This window comes from Nematostella vectensis, chromosome 14 (assembly GCF_932526225.1).
Source record: "Nematostella vectensis chromosome 14, jaNemVect1.1, whole genome shotgun sequence".
Taxonomy (NCBI): domain Eukaryota; kingdom Metazoa; phylum Cnidaria; class Anthozoa; order Actiniaria; family Edwardsiidae; genus Nematostella; species Nematostella vectensis.
Window position 1 is genome coordinate 9,963,704 of NC_064047.1, and position 15,355 is coordinate 9,979,058.

The following is a 15,355-nucleotide window of genomic DNA, read 5'->3' on the forward strand; positions in this document are numbered from 1 at the left end:
TGCCGCAAAACATTCTAGTGAATGATCATCAAACGTTGTAGTTCGCCGAGTAAAATAAAATCTATATACCCGTTGATCGACTATTTCACAGGTTCCTGGAAGGGGGTCCAGATCCCGTTTCTCGCCTTCTTGCACAATCCCAGTGGCTGTACTGTATAATATACAGGGAAGGGGGCAGACAAGAGGCCTAAATTTAGAACGGGTTAGGAGTCTTAGAAAATGACGTCAGCTGAGCAGCAAGGTTTGAGGTTTGATGCTATTAAAAAACGCTTTAAAATGCAAAAAATTATATAATTTAACAACGTTTTCAGCATAAACAAGAAGAGATTTGAAAAAATTGAAGCATGTTGGTTCCCATTCCTGGTAGACAAATCCCGTCCCCGGTAACCCTAATCCCGTTTTCCCGGCCTAAAATAAGGCGAATCCTGGCTCGCGTTTTACCCCTTCAGGACCCTCTTATATACAGTCGTTTGACAAAAGGTTGTCCTCAAATCAACCGGCTTCGCGACTACGCGACAAGCCCGCATATAAGCATGGGTAAAAACCACTGAAGCGTCTAGCTGCATATATTAGCCAACGCATGACTTCAGTCTTACCGTACAGTACGATAACCAGTATCACTCAGAATTTGGTTTCATATTTTTGCCTCGAATATTATAGATTTGCACAATCAAAAACTACCTAAATGATACAGAACTATTAAACCTTTCCTGAGATATAAATCCCGCTTATTTCATCCAATGGTTTGTTCAGAAAGTATCGTATCGCGTAGTAGCGAAGCTGGTTGAGGACAACCTTTTGTCAATCGACTGTATGCAACTAGGCGCTTCAGTGGTTTTTACCCATGCTTACATGCGGGCTTGTCGCGTAGTCGCAAAGCCGGTGTATGACTACCTTTTGTCAAACGACCGTATATAACACGACAAGGACTTTAGGTGCTCTGTTTATAATGTGGGCTTGCTGTGGTTTGTAACCAGCATGCTGCAACAAAATCCAACATGGCGGACGATCTTGACGACGAGTGGTGGTTAGACAATTCTAAAGATGGCGAGACTTCACCCGACCAAGGTATTGATGGCTAGAACTCAATGCGTTAGATGATAGATAATAGAGGAATGTTCATCTTGACTTTCAGGGAAATCAGACAATAATGCAAAAAAGAGGAAACACGAAACCATTCGAGAAGTTGATAACACGGATCACGTGAAAACGGATAAAGTAAGTATTCAAGAAATAAGTAACAAATATTGATAGCTGAATTGTGAGAATCAAAGGTGGTTACAGTAATGTCATATTTGCATAAATCATAGAGGATTTAAGACAATTAGAATGTCTCTATAGTATGGACATAATACTGTTGCCGATCACCATCTAACTTTTAAATCCCACGCTGCTGTGCATTCCTGCTGTGGTATTCCATAATTATCTCCTCAATGTTAAAAAAGGCGTAAGTGACGCAGTGGTGGATTATTTTTCAAAGGGGGATTTTATTTATGAAAACTTACGCAAAACCTGGACTGTCTTCTCCCAAGGATAAACACAACTTAGGGAGCGGTCATTAATTACTGGGGGGGGGGGGGGGGGGGGGGGGGCAACAATTTTGCAAAACCCTGGGCTCAACAATTTTTCCCCCCTCAAATCCACTCTCCAAAAATCGTGACCCCCACCACCACCACCACCACCTCCACATTTTTATATTCAATAAAACCACAGAGACTTGATATACATACTGAGTGTAGCTGAATATAACCTTTAATAAAATATATATCAACTAGCATGGTAGCCTGCGTAGCAAGCGTTTCTGTGGAGTTTCAGCAGGAATAGAGAGCGAGCGAGGAATATGGCCGCACGAAAAATGGGGCGAGCGCAAAAAAAAGAGAAGGGGAGGGGGAAGAAGGAAACGCTTGCCAGCACGCATTGTCTTTTTGGCAAACGCCTCCTGGGATCACCCGTGAGACCATGTCACGCTTGAATGGTTTCACCTTCAAGTGACAAACTTTGACAAGCATGTATAATCCAAAACAGCTGTCAAACTTAGTTCCCCCCAAAACCTCCCACCGATCTCATTTTGGGTTCATTGCAGGGTTTGCAGATTATAGATGTGCGAAATGTAAATTGTTTTTCTTTTAATCAAACTGCAAATCAAATGCAACTTTCAACATCAAATTAAGCGCAATTTGGGTTATCATGTTTTGTTTATAAAAGCCAATTTCGAAGCGAACACACACATGCAGAGTTTACTAGGCGATCTCAACATCATTCTATGTGCACGCGGTTCGGAAACCAACCATAAATTTACATAGACAAGGAAAGAGCAAAACTGCAAGCTATAAAAAAGTTCCAATCCAACTCAAACATCACGATTCCACCTTGACGGAGTGAACGACTAACACGCATGTTGTCTTCCTTTGAATTCACCTCAAGTTGGAATATATCCTTGCTAGGACCAATCGACAAAACGGCTAACGAATTTCCTTCACCCAATAGCTGTTTGTATAACGCACCCCTGTCTCAGTCACTAAAACATCTTTCAGTGGATCCTTGTGCAATGCTAGTTTGAAAAATTGTGAGTGTGAATCTGCGAAATGTCACTCAGCGTTTGCCGCGCCGCGCCAATCAGAAGCCTAGAATTCTGCAATCAGAAAATAATCGCAGACTCTTCGCTGTGGGCCAAAAAGACAATGAGTGCTGGCAAGAGTTTCCTTCTTCCCCCTTCCCCTCCTCCTGCTCTTTTTTTTGCGCTGGCCCCATTTTTCACGCGGCCATATTCCTCCCTGCTGAAACTCCACAGAAACACTTGCTACGCAGGCTACTAGCATGGCAATTTTGTCCTATTTTATTTAAGTACAAACCTTCACTTTTGCTAGTTTTAGAGTGGCACAGAGATAAACAACAAACACTGGTGTCATTAGAAAACGACTACGTCGTCGACAATTTTAGCAAAGAAATTTGAGTCTAGGTTTTGCAACATTTTAAAGTATCTGTTTTGTTCAACTGATTCAAACGGGCAACTTTTTCTGCCAACCATGAGAGGGTTTTCAAAATTTATTTATATAAAGACAAGATTGGTACCTGAACAATATGGAACTAGATATACAATAGTAGGAAACATTGTGAACTGAATACAATTTTCTTTTCAGCAATAACTCCATAATTCGACGCCCCAAAAAACGTAGCCCAACCCTACATATTTCCCCCCCTCCCCCAGTAACTAATGACCGCTCCCTTACAGCAATAAAATTGAGTCTGGTTTCAATAGACAACCACTTTTTTATCATGTACTTGGTGATTCCAAAAAGTGTAATTACTGTATGTTTTTTTTCTGTTTAGGACAATAATAAAATTGAAAAGAAAAAGAAGAAACGGAAAAGAAAACCCAAGGTGATTTTTTTATTAAGAAGGTGATGTTTATATTAAGAAATGATTTATAGAAATTTATTTGTGGGACTATGCATTACATACTTTGAATACAGATTGAAGATGTGTCAATCAAGTTGGAAGGAAGTTCTGCCTCTTCTGTTTTGTGGGAAACCTTTTGTTCCAAATGTGGAAGCAAGTTGACAGACCTTGAGCTAGAAGATTTGAAGATAGATGGTATGTTTTTACCTTAGACATATACAGCTACAAGAGATTGAAGCCACCATCTTGGATTTTGAACCGAAAAAAAATAATAAGTGTATTCAAATTATGATGATTAAAGCAGTTATCGCTCAATGTTTGCATTAAAAACACCCACCAAATACCTGTAAGTAAGCTATAAAAAGGGGTGTTTTCAAGGGTTTTGAACTAGAAATGCCCAATTTATCTATGGGCTATAGGGTAATATGACTCCGAAATGTCTTGTTAGTGTTGAATAAAGCACATATTCCTACGTTGACTGGATGTATCCACCTTGGTTTCGCTCCTCCAGTAAGCTTTTTACCTTTCAAATGACGCGCTATGTAACCGCGGCCACCTGGTAACTGAGTAACACGACCCCCAGCGGTGTGTAGTTTTCCCTCCCCATTATAAAATAACAGGGTAGGCAAAAGAAGTGCTTTCCATTGTTCCCTTGTCTGCTCGTTTTCTTACCCCTTACTTGACAAGTTACTAGGGACAGTGATGGATCTGACCTTATCAAAACAAATATGATGCTGTATTAAACACTAACAAGACATTAGACTTCATTTCGGTTTCAGAATACTAATACAATGCTTTTTAAGACGGTAATGCTGTGTTCTTGATACTGTATGTACAGTATCAACAGGCTTGTAGCCAGGGGGGGTTGGAAGAGCCACCCCACTTGCTATTGAAGGTCTGTTCTATGAAGGAAAATTTAGTACCACTGCAAGGTAGGATGGGTACCTAAGTGAAAATAGTCCGCTTAATGGGAAAACGAACTCCCTGCAAAGAAACCAAAGAAACTCACTAACTAATTCATTTTGTTTTACTAATAAATTTATCTTTGAATGCCTGTCTCAGAGAGTTGCTGTCTTGTAGAGGATTCAGTCCACTCTGGGGATGCCAATGAGCTTTCACCTTATCTTGGCAGAGGTATAGAAAATAAGCTTATTACTGTACTGTAAACATCTCTTTTAAGAAATGTTGTCAGTGCAAACCACAAATGGCAATTGACAAAATGAACTGAAACCGACCCATGGATCCCAAAATATTTGTTCCAAATTCTGAAAAATATAAATAAAACATATTATCCAATTAAAGTAATTGATGATGGTTCTGCCATCGTTTGAATTTATTTACCACCTTCATTTTTACAAATAATTACTACCCATAAGTACTGTTCGGTCGTAGAACCGCCAATTGCCATTCACCATTCACGCTACGCTGACAACCTTATTTCAAATAGGTATACATAAATTATTCAAACTTGTCTAAGCAACGAATGATAACTACTTTAAACATTATATCGGACAATGCTCATGATTCAATGGTGCAACCTTCGTTGATGTGCTTCGATTAGATACATAGTTATCACAATTCTTTTTAGTATTGCCCTTCTGGGGTAAACAGGTGGAGAAACTGGATAAAAAGAAAATCGCTGGCAGCCCATTGCTTCTTGTTGTCACATCAGCAGCAAGGAGAGCTGTGGAGCTCAACAAGTAAGAATTATTCTCTGTAAGAATAATTTACCTAGTATCTTATAAGTGACATGTAATAGCCAAAGATGAGTTGATTGCTAGTGGACAATTTGACTTTATTTTTCTATGCATCACACTATAAATCTAAAATAACACTAGTTTTTCAAGATAAGGCCTATCAACAATCCATTTTGGTAAGAATCTGCAGTACAAACAATATATTTTTAGACTGGGCTGACAGGAACTTAGGGTAACAAGCTGTTTCATTCCAGGATAGAATGTGAAAGCTACAAGGTCAGACAATGTAATACCAATATGTGTTTGCAATATTTCTTTTTTTTTCTTTTGCAGGTCTTTGGATCAATTCAAATCTGGATGTGAAGTTGCAAAGTTATTTGCCAAGCATTTTAAAGTAAGCACATCTGTTAGAGCTTTAGGCAGTTATGGCTACAGTGAGTGAATGTTAGTAGATTGAATGTTGTGTGTGATTGTTTGAAATAAACATTCCATATTATTAAATTTTTGCTTTTCAACTACTACAACAACAACAAGAAGTTTGACTCAGGTATTTCTAAATCTTTTCTTTCTTGACCACTTTGCTGTAGATTGAAGAGCAAGCTAAGTTCCTAAACTCAAAGGTGGTGCACATGGGTATTGGCACTCCAAATCGAATCCTCAAGCTGATTAAAAGTGGTGAGCACTTAAATAACACAAAATAACAGTTCAGAATTGCTGTGACAAAAGCTGATTTGTTAGTTGTAAAACATTCAACAATGCTTTTAAACTTTTTTGGTGCTTTGTTGCCACAAAAAATTTACGATTTTGTTGCTCGTATTACCGTACCTTTAGGTATTGTTCAATATTTTTTTAATATTCATTATCAACATTCTCAAAAATCAGATACTATGCAAATCTTCTCCCTTCTCCCTTTTTCAGATTCTTTGAAGACTAGTCAGCTGAAGTATGTTGTGTTTGACTGGACCTGGAGAGATCAAAAGCTTCGAAGTCTGATGGACATCCCTGAGGTACAGTATTGCTATTGCCATACGCAGTTACTCTGTTTGTCTTGAAAAACCTCATACAGCCGCCATTTTGTCATCTAGAACCTTAACAATCGGCTGACTTGAAGGAGCTAAAAATCTGATTTTTGATAAATTGATAAGTGTAATATGAAACTTAATTTAAACAGTAGATGGTTGCTTCGGGATTTCTCCACATAAAAATTGATAATTTGTCTTCCAATTTTGACTAAAAAACAAATAGGTCCTGACTACGGCTCTTTTAGTTACTAGTAAAAACTTGCACTTTGGTGTTGCAAGTTCAGATTCCTTAATATTTCCGTTTAGATCTTTATTTTTTATAGGTTTTGGATGATATGAAAAGTCTTCTCCAAGAGTTCTTGCTCCCACTAGCAAAGTCCGCGAAAATTCAAGTGGGATTATTCTAGGAAACGTTTGTTGTGAAATCCAGCTTTATGGTCAGTCACGACTATGTTTTTCCAAGAAAAGTGATGGGAGTAAAATCCAAGAACGGAGTAAATTCCAAGAACACTTGTATTGAAAATTTCACTATATGTCTGTGACTCGGACCGCCACGTCGTTTTAGACGTACAACTCCACAACTTCGCGCGGGATAAAATTGTTATCTCCGGACTAGACATTTGTAACTGGGCGCAAGTTCAAAGTGAACTGTCAACACATCAAGCATTTCTTACACCATCATCAAAACATAAGGAATAGTTAGAAAGGTATTTAAACAATGGTACATAGGCCTAAATTTCCCTCACTGCCTATTTCAAATGAGGATGTAAATCCGAGTTTATGTTCAGAGGCAGCTCAGGCTGTTTGCTTATGAAATATATGTTTTAAAATTATCGGTTTTATATTTTGCATGCAATTGCTTATCGTACACGATCGCGCCTTTGTTGGGAACACGTTTGTCTACAAGTCATGGAAAAGACCGTCAGGCTCTGGGTAATCAATGACGCGGTGCATTATGGGCAGCCTATAACTCCCAGGCGTCCTTTTCGGGTTTACAGCTGTTTAGGGATTCCTCTGGTTATTTATCAGTCTACGGAACAGATGCTCATTTTCATAAGCCACTGTCCGGCGTCCTCGATTCCATGCGACGACATTTTCTGCCATTTGTCATGACAACAGCCCACGCTTTGACGAAGGCGATGTTTTGCGAAGTTTTATTACATTTATAACATTAGATAGTATGCTCGCCTGTTATACTTATTAAACAAAAAAATATCATGACAATAAAGTATAAGGGTCAACTTATCTCATGTTAGCAAGTCAACTTCCTAAGAAGTCTTAAAAGAATTAGATTTTTGCGATATTTTGAAGAGAATGAATCACATGAGAAATGTTCTAACTCACTAAATTTCACATTTTTGGTACATCCAGTCATAAGCAAAGTTAAAAGCCGAAACTCACAGCATAGCTAAAACTGTTATTTTACTTAATCTGAGTGAACTCTGAGCACATATTTCCACCTGGTTTTAAATATATTAAACGATTACGAGCTTGCACGCATGTAATTATATTCTAAATATCTCGAAAAGGCGTGGATATCGCTGGAAAGTTTGTATTGGACCTTTGATAAGAATTCCTTCAGGAATTTGTCTGGGAGGTCTGATTTCCGTAGCACCCTTTATTAAGAGCAATAAGTCCTTTAATAGCATAGACATGCAACAACAGCCAATAATTATGTTTGATTCTAAAAACTTTTTGGCACACCTAGTCATAGACTCGATTTATGAAAATCATGTACAATATATGAATCTCCAACTAATAAACTCTCGGTGTATGAAAGATGGGCTCCAGATCCTAACGCGTTAAAAAATAGGTGGATAAATTAAAAAGTGTGTCATTCAATCAGTCTCGACTAAATCTTTGTTCTAGCCGTAGAAGCGTGCGTAAATAGCAAAAGAATTAAATAAAAAATTAACCGTGCATTACAGCATGGCAACTGCGTTAAAAAATAAACTTTTCTTTTTTCCCCCCAAATTTTGTTTATTTGAACTAAATAAAATTTCGTTATTATGCGTGAACATTACTCTTTAGGATGAGGTACAATTTAGACAATGAAAACGAATAAAACGCTCAAAATATAATTTTATTCACGTCCTAGAGATTTTATGCTAATGAGTCGAGCATGATTTTTATTGTAAATTTCCTCTTCGCATTATCATGGTGGTAAGACACCGAGAGAGAGGGTAGAAAATCAGCGAAAGATACCTCTTAGGCCTCTTTGAAGCTAGAAACATTACTTTTGGTACTCCACCTGAAGAAGGAAAATGCCATTTATATGATTGTGTAGTCTGTTTCATTTATTAAAGTTGTTTTACCAGCTTTTAAGCAAAGCGATTCAATCGAATCAAAATGTAAACATATGACCAATGATTGATATTAACCAAAAAAAAAAAAATACGTGCATAATAGGTTCACTATGAAAAGAGTCATAAAACTGTCATGTGACCCATAGTCCCTAATTTGTCAGGTTAAAGCGGTTAAAATCGAGAGAGTCCTCTGTTTAAAAACTAATTTAAAACACGCAGTGCATGTTGCAGTGCTCCAAAAAGGTTAGTGAAAAAAAAAGTTAGAAGACCCATTTTTAGCTATGGTTGCAAATCAGACAGCCTTTGTTACATCAACCGTATGCTAGATCAAAAGTCTGTTTATTCTAGTTATTCTGAGTTTTATACAGCCCGTCAAAGTCAAACACAGCTGCACCTAGTCGGCGGTATCCAAGCTTTCCAACAGTGCTTTGCGGTCCCCACTTTTAATCCCTCGTCGTTGTGCTGAAGCCAGCATAAGTTGATGGTTGCTTGTATTTTTCATATAAAATACAGCTATGAGTATATTAGGAGAGTGTCTCAGGACATCATGAAGTCTTTTGGGGCATAATTGAGTGCTTTGCTTATGGATATTTGCAAGCAAAGGTGGATTCATGATGATTTTTTCTTGTTTGGCTTTGCCCGGATGAGAAAATAATTTTCTAATGAATCACCACAACTCTCCTAAATGCTGTCTTTTCTGAAACCAAATTGATTCCAAAATTGTTTACACTGCTATTCTGGGTCTTTTGTTTGGCTTCGGGGTGAAAAGGCTTATAAAAACCATCTGACTTTGGGGAGAGGAGTGTTGACTGGCCCTCCCCTCGTGAATTTTTCCCTGGATCTCCCAGAATGCTTTTCAATCCGTAAAGGCATCTTCATGGTTTTACAAGCCTTCAAGGAGTGGACATTGTGTTTTGAGGCCATGGAAATGAACCTGGAGGATCAGAATAAAGGTATCTATTTGTGTCTTGAGCTGTGTTTGCTGATCTCTCTCCCTTGTGTGGTATTTTGAGCGTTTTATTGAGAGGGGTGATTCTGCTTTTCTTTCCTTGTTCGATTTGAAACTTGTCAAAGAACCTGTGCTATAATTTGGCTTAAGAGTAGTTGCCAACACCTTGGTTGGATGCATATCTTCAAGACCATTTATCCCTTAGACTGATGCCTGAGTATCTTCATCTTGTTGTGTTTAGTTTGCATTTATGAATTTTTTGGGTTGTGGGTACTTCCCAAAGCCGGTACAGGCCGGTTGAGGGGTCATTGTGTTAAACGACCAGAAAAGGCGTAATGCGCCATTGAAATTTTTGTGTGAACAATAATGCGATAAATTTTAGTGAAGGAAAGAACCAAATACGTCCGATCTTCAAGATTTCTAAGAAACGATCATGTTAATGTGGATGATTTACGAAGTTTGGCGATCAGCTTAGAAACTTTGAGTAAAACAGCCTTCTAACTCAAACCCCCAAATGCATTGTTCGGTCGCATTTCTCCTCAGAAGCTCTTTTCCACCATATCAATATTTTTAGTGCGTTTCCTGAAAAAAAAATTAAAAGAATTCGGCTAGAAAAGTTGCTCACGTTAAATTTTGAAATGTTTCTAAGTTTGTGCTCAAGTACAGGCTTGGGTTTATTATCGCATTGAGCTAGGTAGAAAGCTTGATAAAGTTATCTCATCGGTGTGAAACGATGACTTAAAATGGCGTCGCATGGAATCGAGGACGCCGGACAGTGGCTAATGCAAATGAGCATCTGTTCCGCAGACTGTATGTCTCGTCGACCGAACCTTCCAGGCCCCACTCGCCCCATGGTCAGCCACAGAAATCCCGAACAGACCGCCAGGGACTTGGCAGTTTTATCCGTATTTCACCATTTATAATTCATGTTTCAATTACGCTGTCATCACTATTTAGCAGGTGGCAAGTCTGCTACCCGAGAAGAGTTTTCGTATATTTAAACTCTTATCTACTGGATATGGATATTTGCCGGGCATTTGGTGTCACTTTTCTTGGAATTTAGACTTTGATACTCTTAGAATTTCAACCATGTTGGTTGCCGGACTCATACTAGTTTTTGCACATTGCAAGGTTAGCTCGCCTCTCTTCGTTCCAAGTGACATCCCTGGAGATTTTGTGATAGGCGCCCTTCTTCCACTGTCTCAAAACAAAGACGGACAATGTCAGGGAATCAATCCAATGACTTTGCTTTGGAAAGAAACCCTGCATCATGCCATCAGGAACCTCGAGAAGAGTAACAAGTATAACATCTCCGTGGGTTTAACCGTAAGAGATACCTGTAAAAGCCGAACGACGTCGTTAGAGCAGGCGCTTGGACTTGTAAACAGCTACCAAAGCACCTTGCCAAACCGACCAAAAGTCATTGCTGTTGTGTCTCCCTCACAAGAAAGAGCAACTTCATTGTTGCTGAGCCTTTTTAAGATTCCTCAATTGTATTTTTCCAACTCGAGAATTCGCTCAACAGAAGAAAATCAGGGGTACACATTTACTTCCGTGAAAGTTGGCCATTATCGCTCGAAGGCTCTGGTTGACTTGATCCAGTTTTTCAACTGGAAATCTGTAGCTGTTATCGTGTCCAATGGACTGGAAATGGAGTCTAAGTTAAATGAGGAGTTCGTTTTACACGCTGGAGTATGTATTGCGGTAAAAAAGAAAATTAAGGACGGAGTACATTTGCAAGAAGAGATGTCTGCAGAAATTGTGCAGAAAATCCGAATGTTAGATGGAGTAAAGGCTGTAATTCTTTATACAACTATCGAGGATACAATTGCTATTTTAAAAGGTAAGTTTCTGGTTGATGTTGTATGAAAATAGGCCTTTTTCCCTCTTGTATTTCCCAAGTGGAAAACGTGAAAAATAAATAGATATACACGCAGAATGTCAAGAGGGATGTGTTATTAATTATTGTTTTATATACTCAACATTAGGCATCATAGACTGCATAGATGTCTTTTTACCTTAAATTTGTTTTTAACATTATAGAATCATATATCCTGAACTAATTATACCGAGAGCCTTACTAAAAGGATACATATTCAAGTTAATTTTTAATCAGCTAAACGGGTACCTGTTCAAAATATCCTTAAAATATCCAAAATATATCAAAAACTCCAATCTTGCAAATATACCTGGCAAAATACGCTTATTGAGTAGAGGGGGGGGGGGGGTCAACAAGTTCAACAATCAAGATAAAGTATTTTATTTTCCAAAAACTTAAATTCCTGCATTAAAAAATGCAAACATGTTAAGGAATTTGAGTGCATGCACTACTACAGATAGAATTGTATTTATTGCTCGAGGGAAGTCCTAAAATATACCAGCCATTGTGCAGTTGTTTTGCTAATTATTTACTTATTTTATTATTGTTATTTTTTTTGTGGCGATAAATGATACAAAGTTATCGAATACCGACCGTTTATTTCAGCTGCTGCAAGCTCTACACGAAATTCCCGCTACTTCACCTGGGTCGACGCCTTGGGGTCCAGCCTCTTACAGCCGAGAGAAGCCGTGCGCACTGGGGAGAGTGTAATAGGGATGACCGCTGAATTCAACTTTCTTAAAAGTCTCCGAAACTCAGTTTTCAAGAGAAGCCTGAAAGAAGAAGCTTTTAAAATAAAAGAGACAGTTTCTTTGAAAGATCAAAGGGACTTTCACGAAAGTCTCTCGTACGCGGAAGAAATGTTCGAAACTTTATCTGGCAATCTTTGTGATAGTCACGGGGGCTGTGCAGACCAAAACATACAAGTTGCTAAGCAACAAGCCGAAAACTTGCAGGGTATACTAAATAGCGTGACGATGGTTTCCATGGCAATGTCGAGTTTGATTGACAGGATTTGTGTGGACAAGGCGAAAAGTCAGTGTCTTGAAAATCTGACGCCCCGTCAGGTTTCGCTCCAAATGGCCAAGGTCACGAAAGTGCTAGAAACGTCTACGTCTCAACAAAACCATCATTGTGGATTAAAACAGAATTTATTTTCGCTAGTTAAAATCCAAGGAAACATTACTCGCCCGAAGAACGTCCGTGTGGTTGGAACCTGGGATAAATCCTGGTTTATCAACAAGAAAGCATTGACCCTTGAGGGACGCTCCGAAATTCCCGAGTCCTCATGTAGTCCAGTCTGTCCCGTAGGTTACATCCGGGATACTAAGCATGCGTGCAAGTGCTGCTGGTCCTGCTCGCCCTGTCATTATAACCAATACGTACTCGACAACTACACATGCGCAGATTGTACACGTGGCTATTGGCCGTCACCCGACTACAGGAAGTGCGAGTTCAAGCTTGGCGTGACATTTACTTCCTGTACTATTGGACTGCTAAGTGTAGCGACTGTTTTGTCGTTACTGGTATTGTGAGATTACAAATAGTGCGTGACAACCGGAAGCACTATTGCGTTTCAACCGGAAGTACAATTTCACTCTGGCTTGGCGTGACATTGACTGCCTCGTTCTTGTTGGTATTGTGATGTTACTTACGCCTTGCGCGACCACCGGAAATAAAAATCAATTCTTCGGATACTCGAGAAACATTATCACTTCGAGAACTGCGGAAAATTCGCGAGGTTCACCGTTCTAAGGGGTGCCCGAACTGAGAAATATTAGAAGCATGTCACGCTACGCTTCATGTCATTTATCCTAACATGCCGCTACACAGTTTTTTTGTCAAAATGTTTTCACGTTGACAACTGTTTTATAAACTGTTATATCATTTTGGGTATTGTAGCGCCTATGGAGGCAAACACGCCCTCTCCCTCTAAGTCGTGCGGCTCTGAATCGAAGCGGTACTTTGAACTCTGTATGGGGACATTAAAATTTGTCGAATTGGATAAGAGCATGGTTTTGTTATCAAATGATATTTTGTTATCCTTTTTACCTTACATTTCCCTCGTATCAGGCCCCCCTCCCCCTTTTTTTTTCTTCTCTAAGACTCAAAGCTCATGATTGGTTTATGATGACGCCCATTACCCGTTATTTAGCATTCTACTGATCTAAGGCTAAGTTTAAATGTATTATCCATGAGCCATATTCAATGCAAATGCATGCAAATGAAGATGAAACAATCGACTCGATTCATTTGCAAGAATGAATTTTGAACTTAGTCGAATTATTTTTATTGCTGCGAGTAACCGATAAGATCATGCAAATAAATAATTACGATAAAAATTGAATTTATTGTCATTATAACCTTTGCCAGATTTTCACCTCTATTCATCTCACCATATTCCTCATATTGACATTCTTAAGTTTTAGTCTTCAGATAAATTGTCTCGAATCACTAACATGCTTCTGGTATAAGAGCATAAAAAAAACCTGGATAAGCTGCCCAGTCGCTCTCGCATCAAACGGTACTTTCGCGGTACGTTCTTAGAAGCCTCCTTGCCAGGCGTTTCCTTGTGTTCTGTTCTACATCTTGCATACATCTTTAGCTGTATTATTTTTCTTCTTTTTTGCATAAAACAAGATTATTTATGTCCTTTCCTCCGTTTTACTACAAAGAAATTGTTACCCCGAAGCATGTGACTGATAATTTAGAGCTGATGAGCTGTTAGATAGTGCAGACTCTAATGGATGCTTTTGTATTTTATCGGTTGAGGTTTCCGTCGGCCCGACGGAATTAAGTTGGTGTCATTGCCGCATTAATGCGCGGATTCCTTTCCGCATTAGGTGCCTTTCTTCTTCCTCTCTGCATTCTGTAGTCTCGTCGAAAGCTTTCGCTCGTGCCCAGCTGGGCAAGGGCGATTAGTGTTCATCCCTGTTTCCCTCTTAGTGCGTCCCTTTCTCGAGGAATTAGCGCCGGATAAGGAGGTTTCAAAATTATAATAGTCGTATTCATCCAGATGGGACTCCATCCAAGTAGTTATACGACGGCGATGGCTAATTCCTTTCATCTTAGTTTCTTTAACCGCAAATTGCAGGAGTTGTTAACAGGAGAGAGAAATTTAAAGTTAGTGTGTTTATGGTTACATTTTACTATTTGTTTGGTCAAGGCCTACCTCCCATGACGCAATTCTTCCTTGTCAATGCTTAAGATCTGATTGGCTGGAATCAGAATAGCGGAGCCATTTAATTGGTTGGCTTGAAAAGCCGATTTGTAGACACAGGGTGCAGCTTTTCAAGACTCTTCTCACTGAAATTAGCCAATAAGAAGAGAGTTCTTATTAGGGCGGTAATACTGGAACCTTAGGAATACCGATTTGCTCCTTTTTTATATTGTTTATTTTTCAAAATATAGCCACCTATACTTGAAAGAAAATGTCAAAATGGCTACCATACTTGATTAACAACCTTGATTAAATGTATCTCAGTTACTTTTTTGAATTTAATGTGATTAAGGTGGTGCGGGAGAAAAGAAAAATGCCGAAGTGATTAGATTGGACACTCTTATAACGGTAGATAAAAGGGAGCGGTCTTGTCCAATGCATATGTATTATTCCCTTAACGATATTATTTCACCAGAACGTGTGAGTCTTTGTAAAAATATATTTTGCACACCTGCTAAGTGTTACATTTTTTAGCCAACAGGTAGATCTGTCACCTGTCGGAAACCAAGCCAAACGTTACACCCTTCCTCTAAAAAAACGTCTTAATTTCGATCAAATTTAAGCCTTTCTTGATTTTTTATCATTATAAAGCTAATACGTTTTTAAATTTTATTTCTGTATCTGTGTTTGAAATATAACGATATTCCGTTGGACCGCTTTTGTTATCAGATGATAAATCGACTATATCAATTTGAACATTTAGAAAAAGTAGCAATAATAGTAAGATCGGTCCAACGAAAAAATTTCGTTATATTTTATGGGCGTAATCCTTGAAACCCGATTTATCACAGCAACGTTTTTTTTAAGGAGGGGTCTAAATTCATTTTTCTACGGTAGCTTTCCAAACTTCGACCTCGGCAATCAGTTTGGATTAAACCAAGCA

The 15,355-nt window shown here is 38.7% G+C and overlaps 2 protein-coding genes across 2 annotated transcripts; both read left to right on the top strand.

Moving 5' to 3' along the window:
- The first annotated feature begins 811 nt into the window (after nt 1-811).
- Nucleotides 812-6,951, top strand: LOC5510321 (protein CMSS1). Its single transcript, XM_001630741.3, has 10 exons — nt 812-1,068; nt 1,136-1,218; nt 3,331-3,381; nt 3,474-3,594; nt 4,462-4,533; nt 4,988-5,099; nt 5,430-5,490; nt 5,684-5,771; nt 6,015-6,103; nt 6,442-6,951. Exons 1-10 carry the CDS (start codon nt 999-1,001, stop codon nt 6,523-6,525), a joined length of 831 nt encoding a protein of 276 aa, XP_001630791.1. The 5' UTR covers nt 812-998; the 3' UTR covers nt 6,526-6,951.
- Nucleotides 6,952-9,592: 2,641 nt separating this feature from the next.
- Nucleotides 9,593-13,594, top strand: LOC5510322 (metabotropic glutamate receptor 5). The gene is made up of 2 exons (XM_001630742.3): nt 9,593-11,216; nt 11,859-13,594. The coding sequence occupies exons 1-2, from the start codon at nt 10,463-10,465 to the stop codon at nt 12,785-12,787; spliced, it is 1,683 nt and encodes a 560-aa protein (XP_001630792.2). The 5' UTR covers nt 9,593-10,462; the 3' UTR covers nt 12,788-13,594.
- Nucleotides 13,595-15,355: the final 1,761 nt, after the last annotated feature.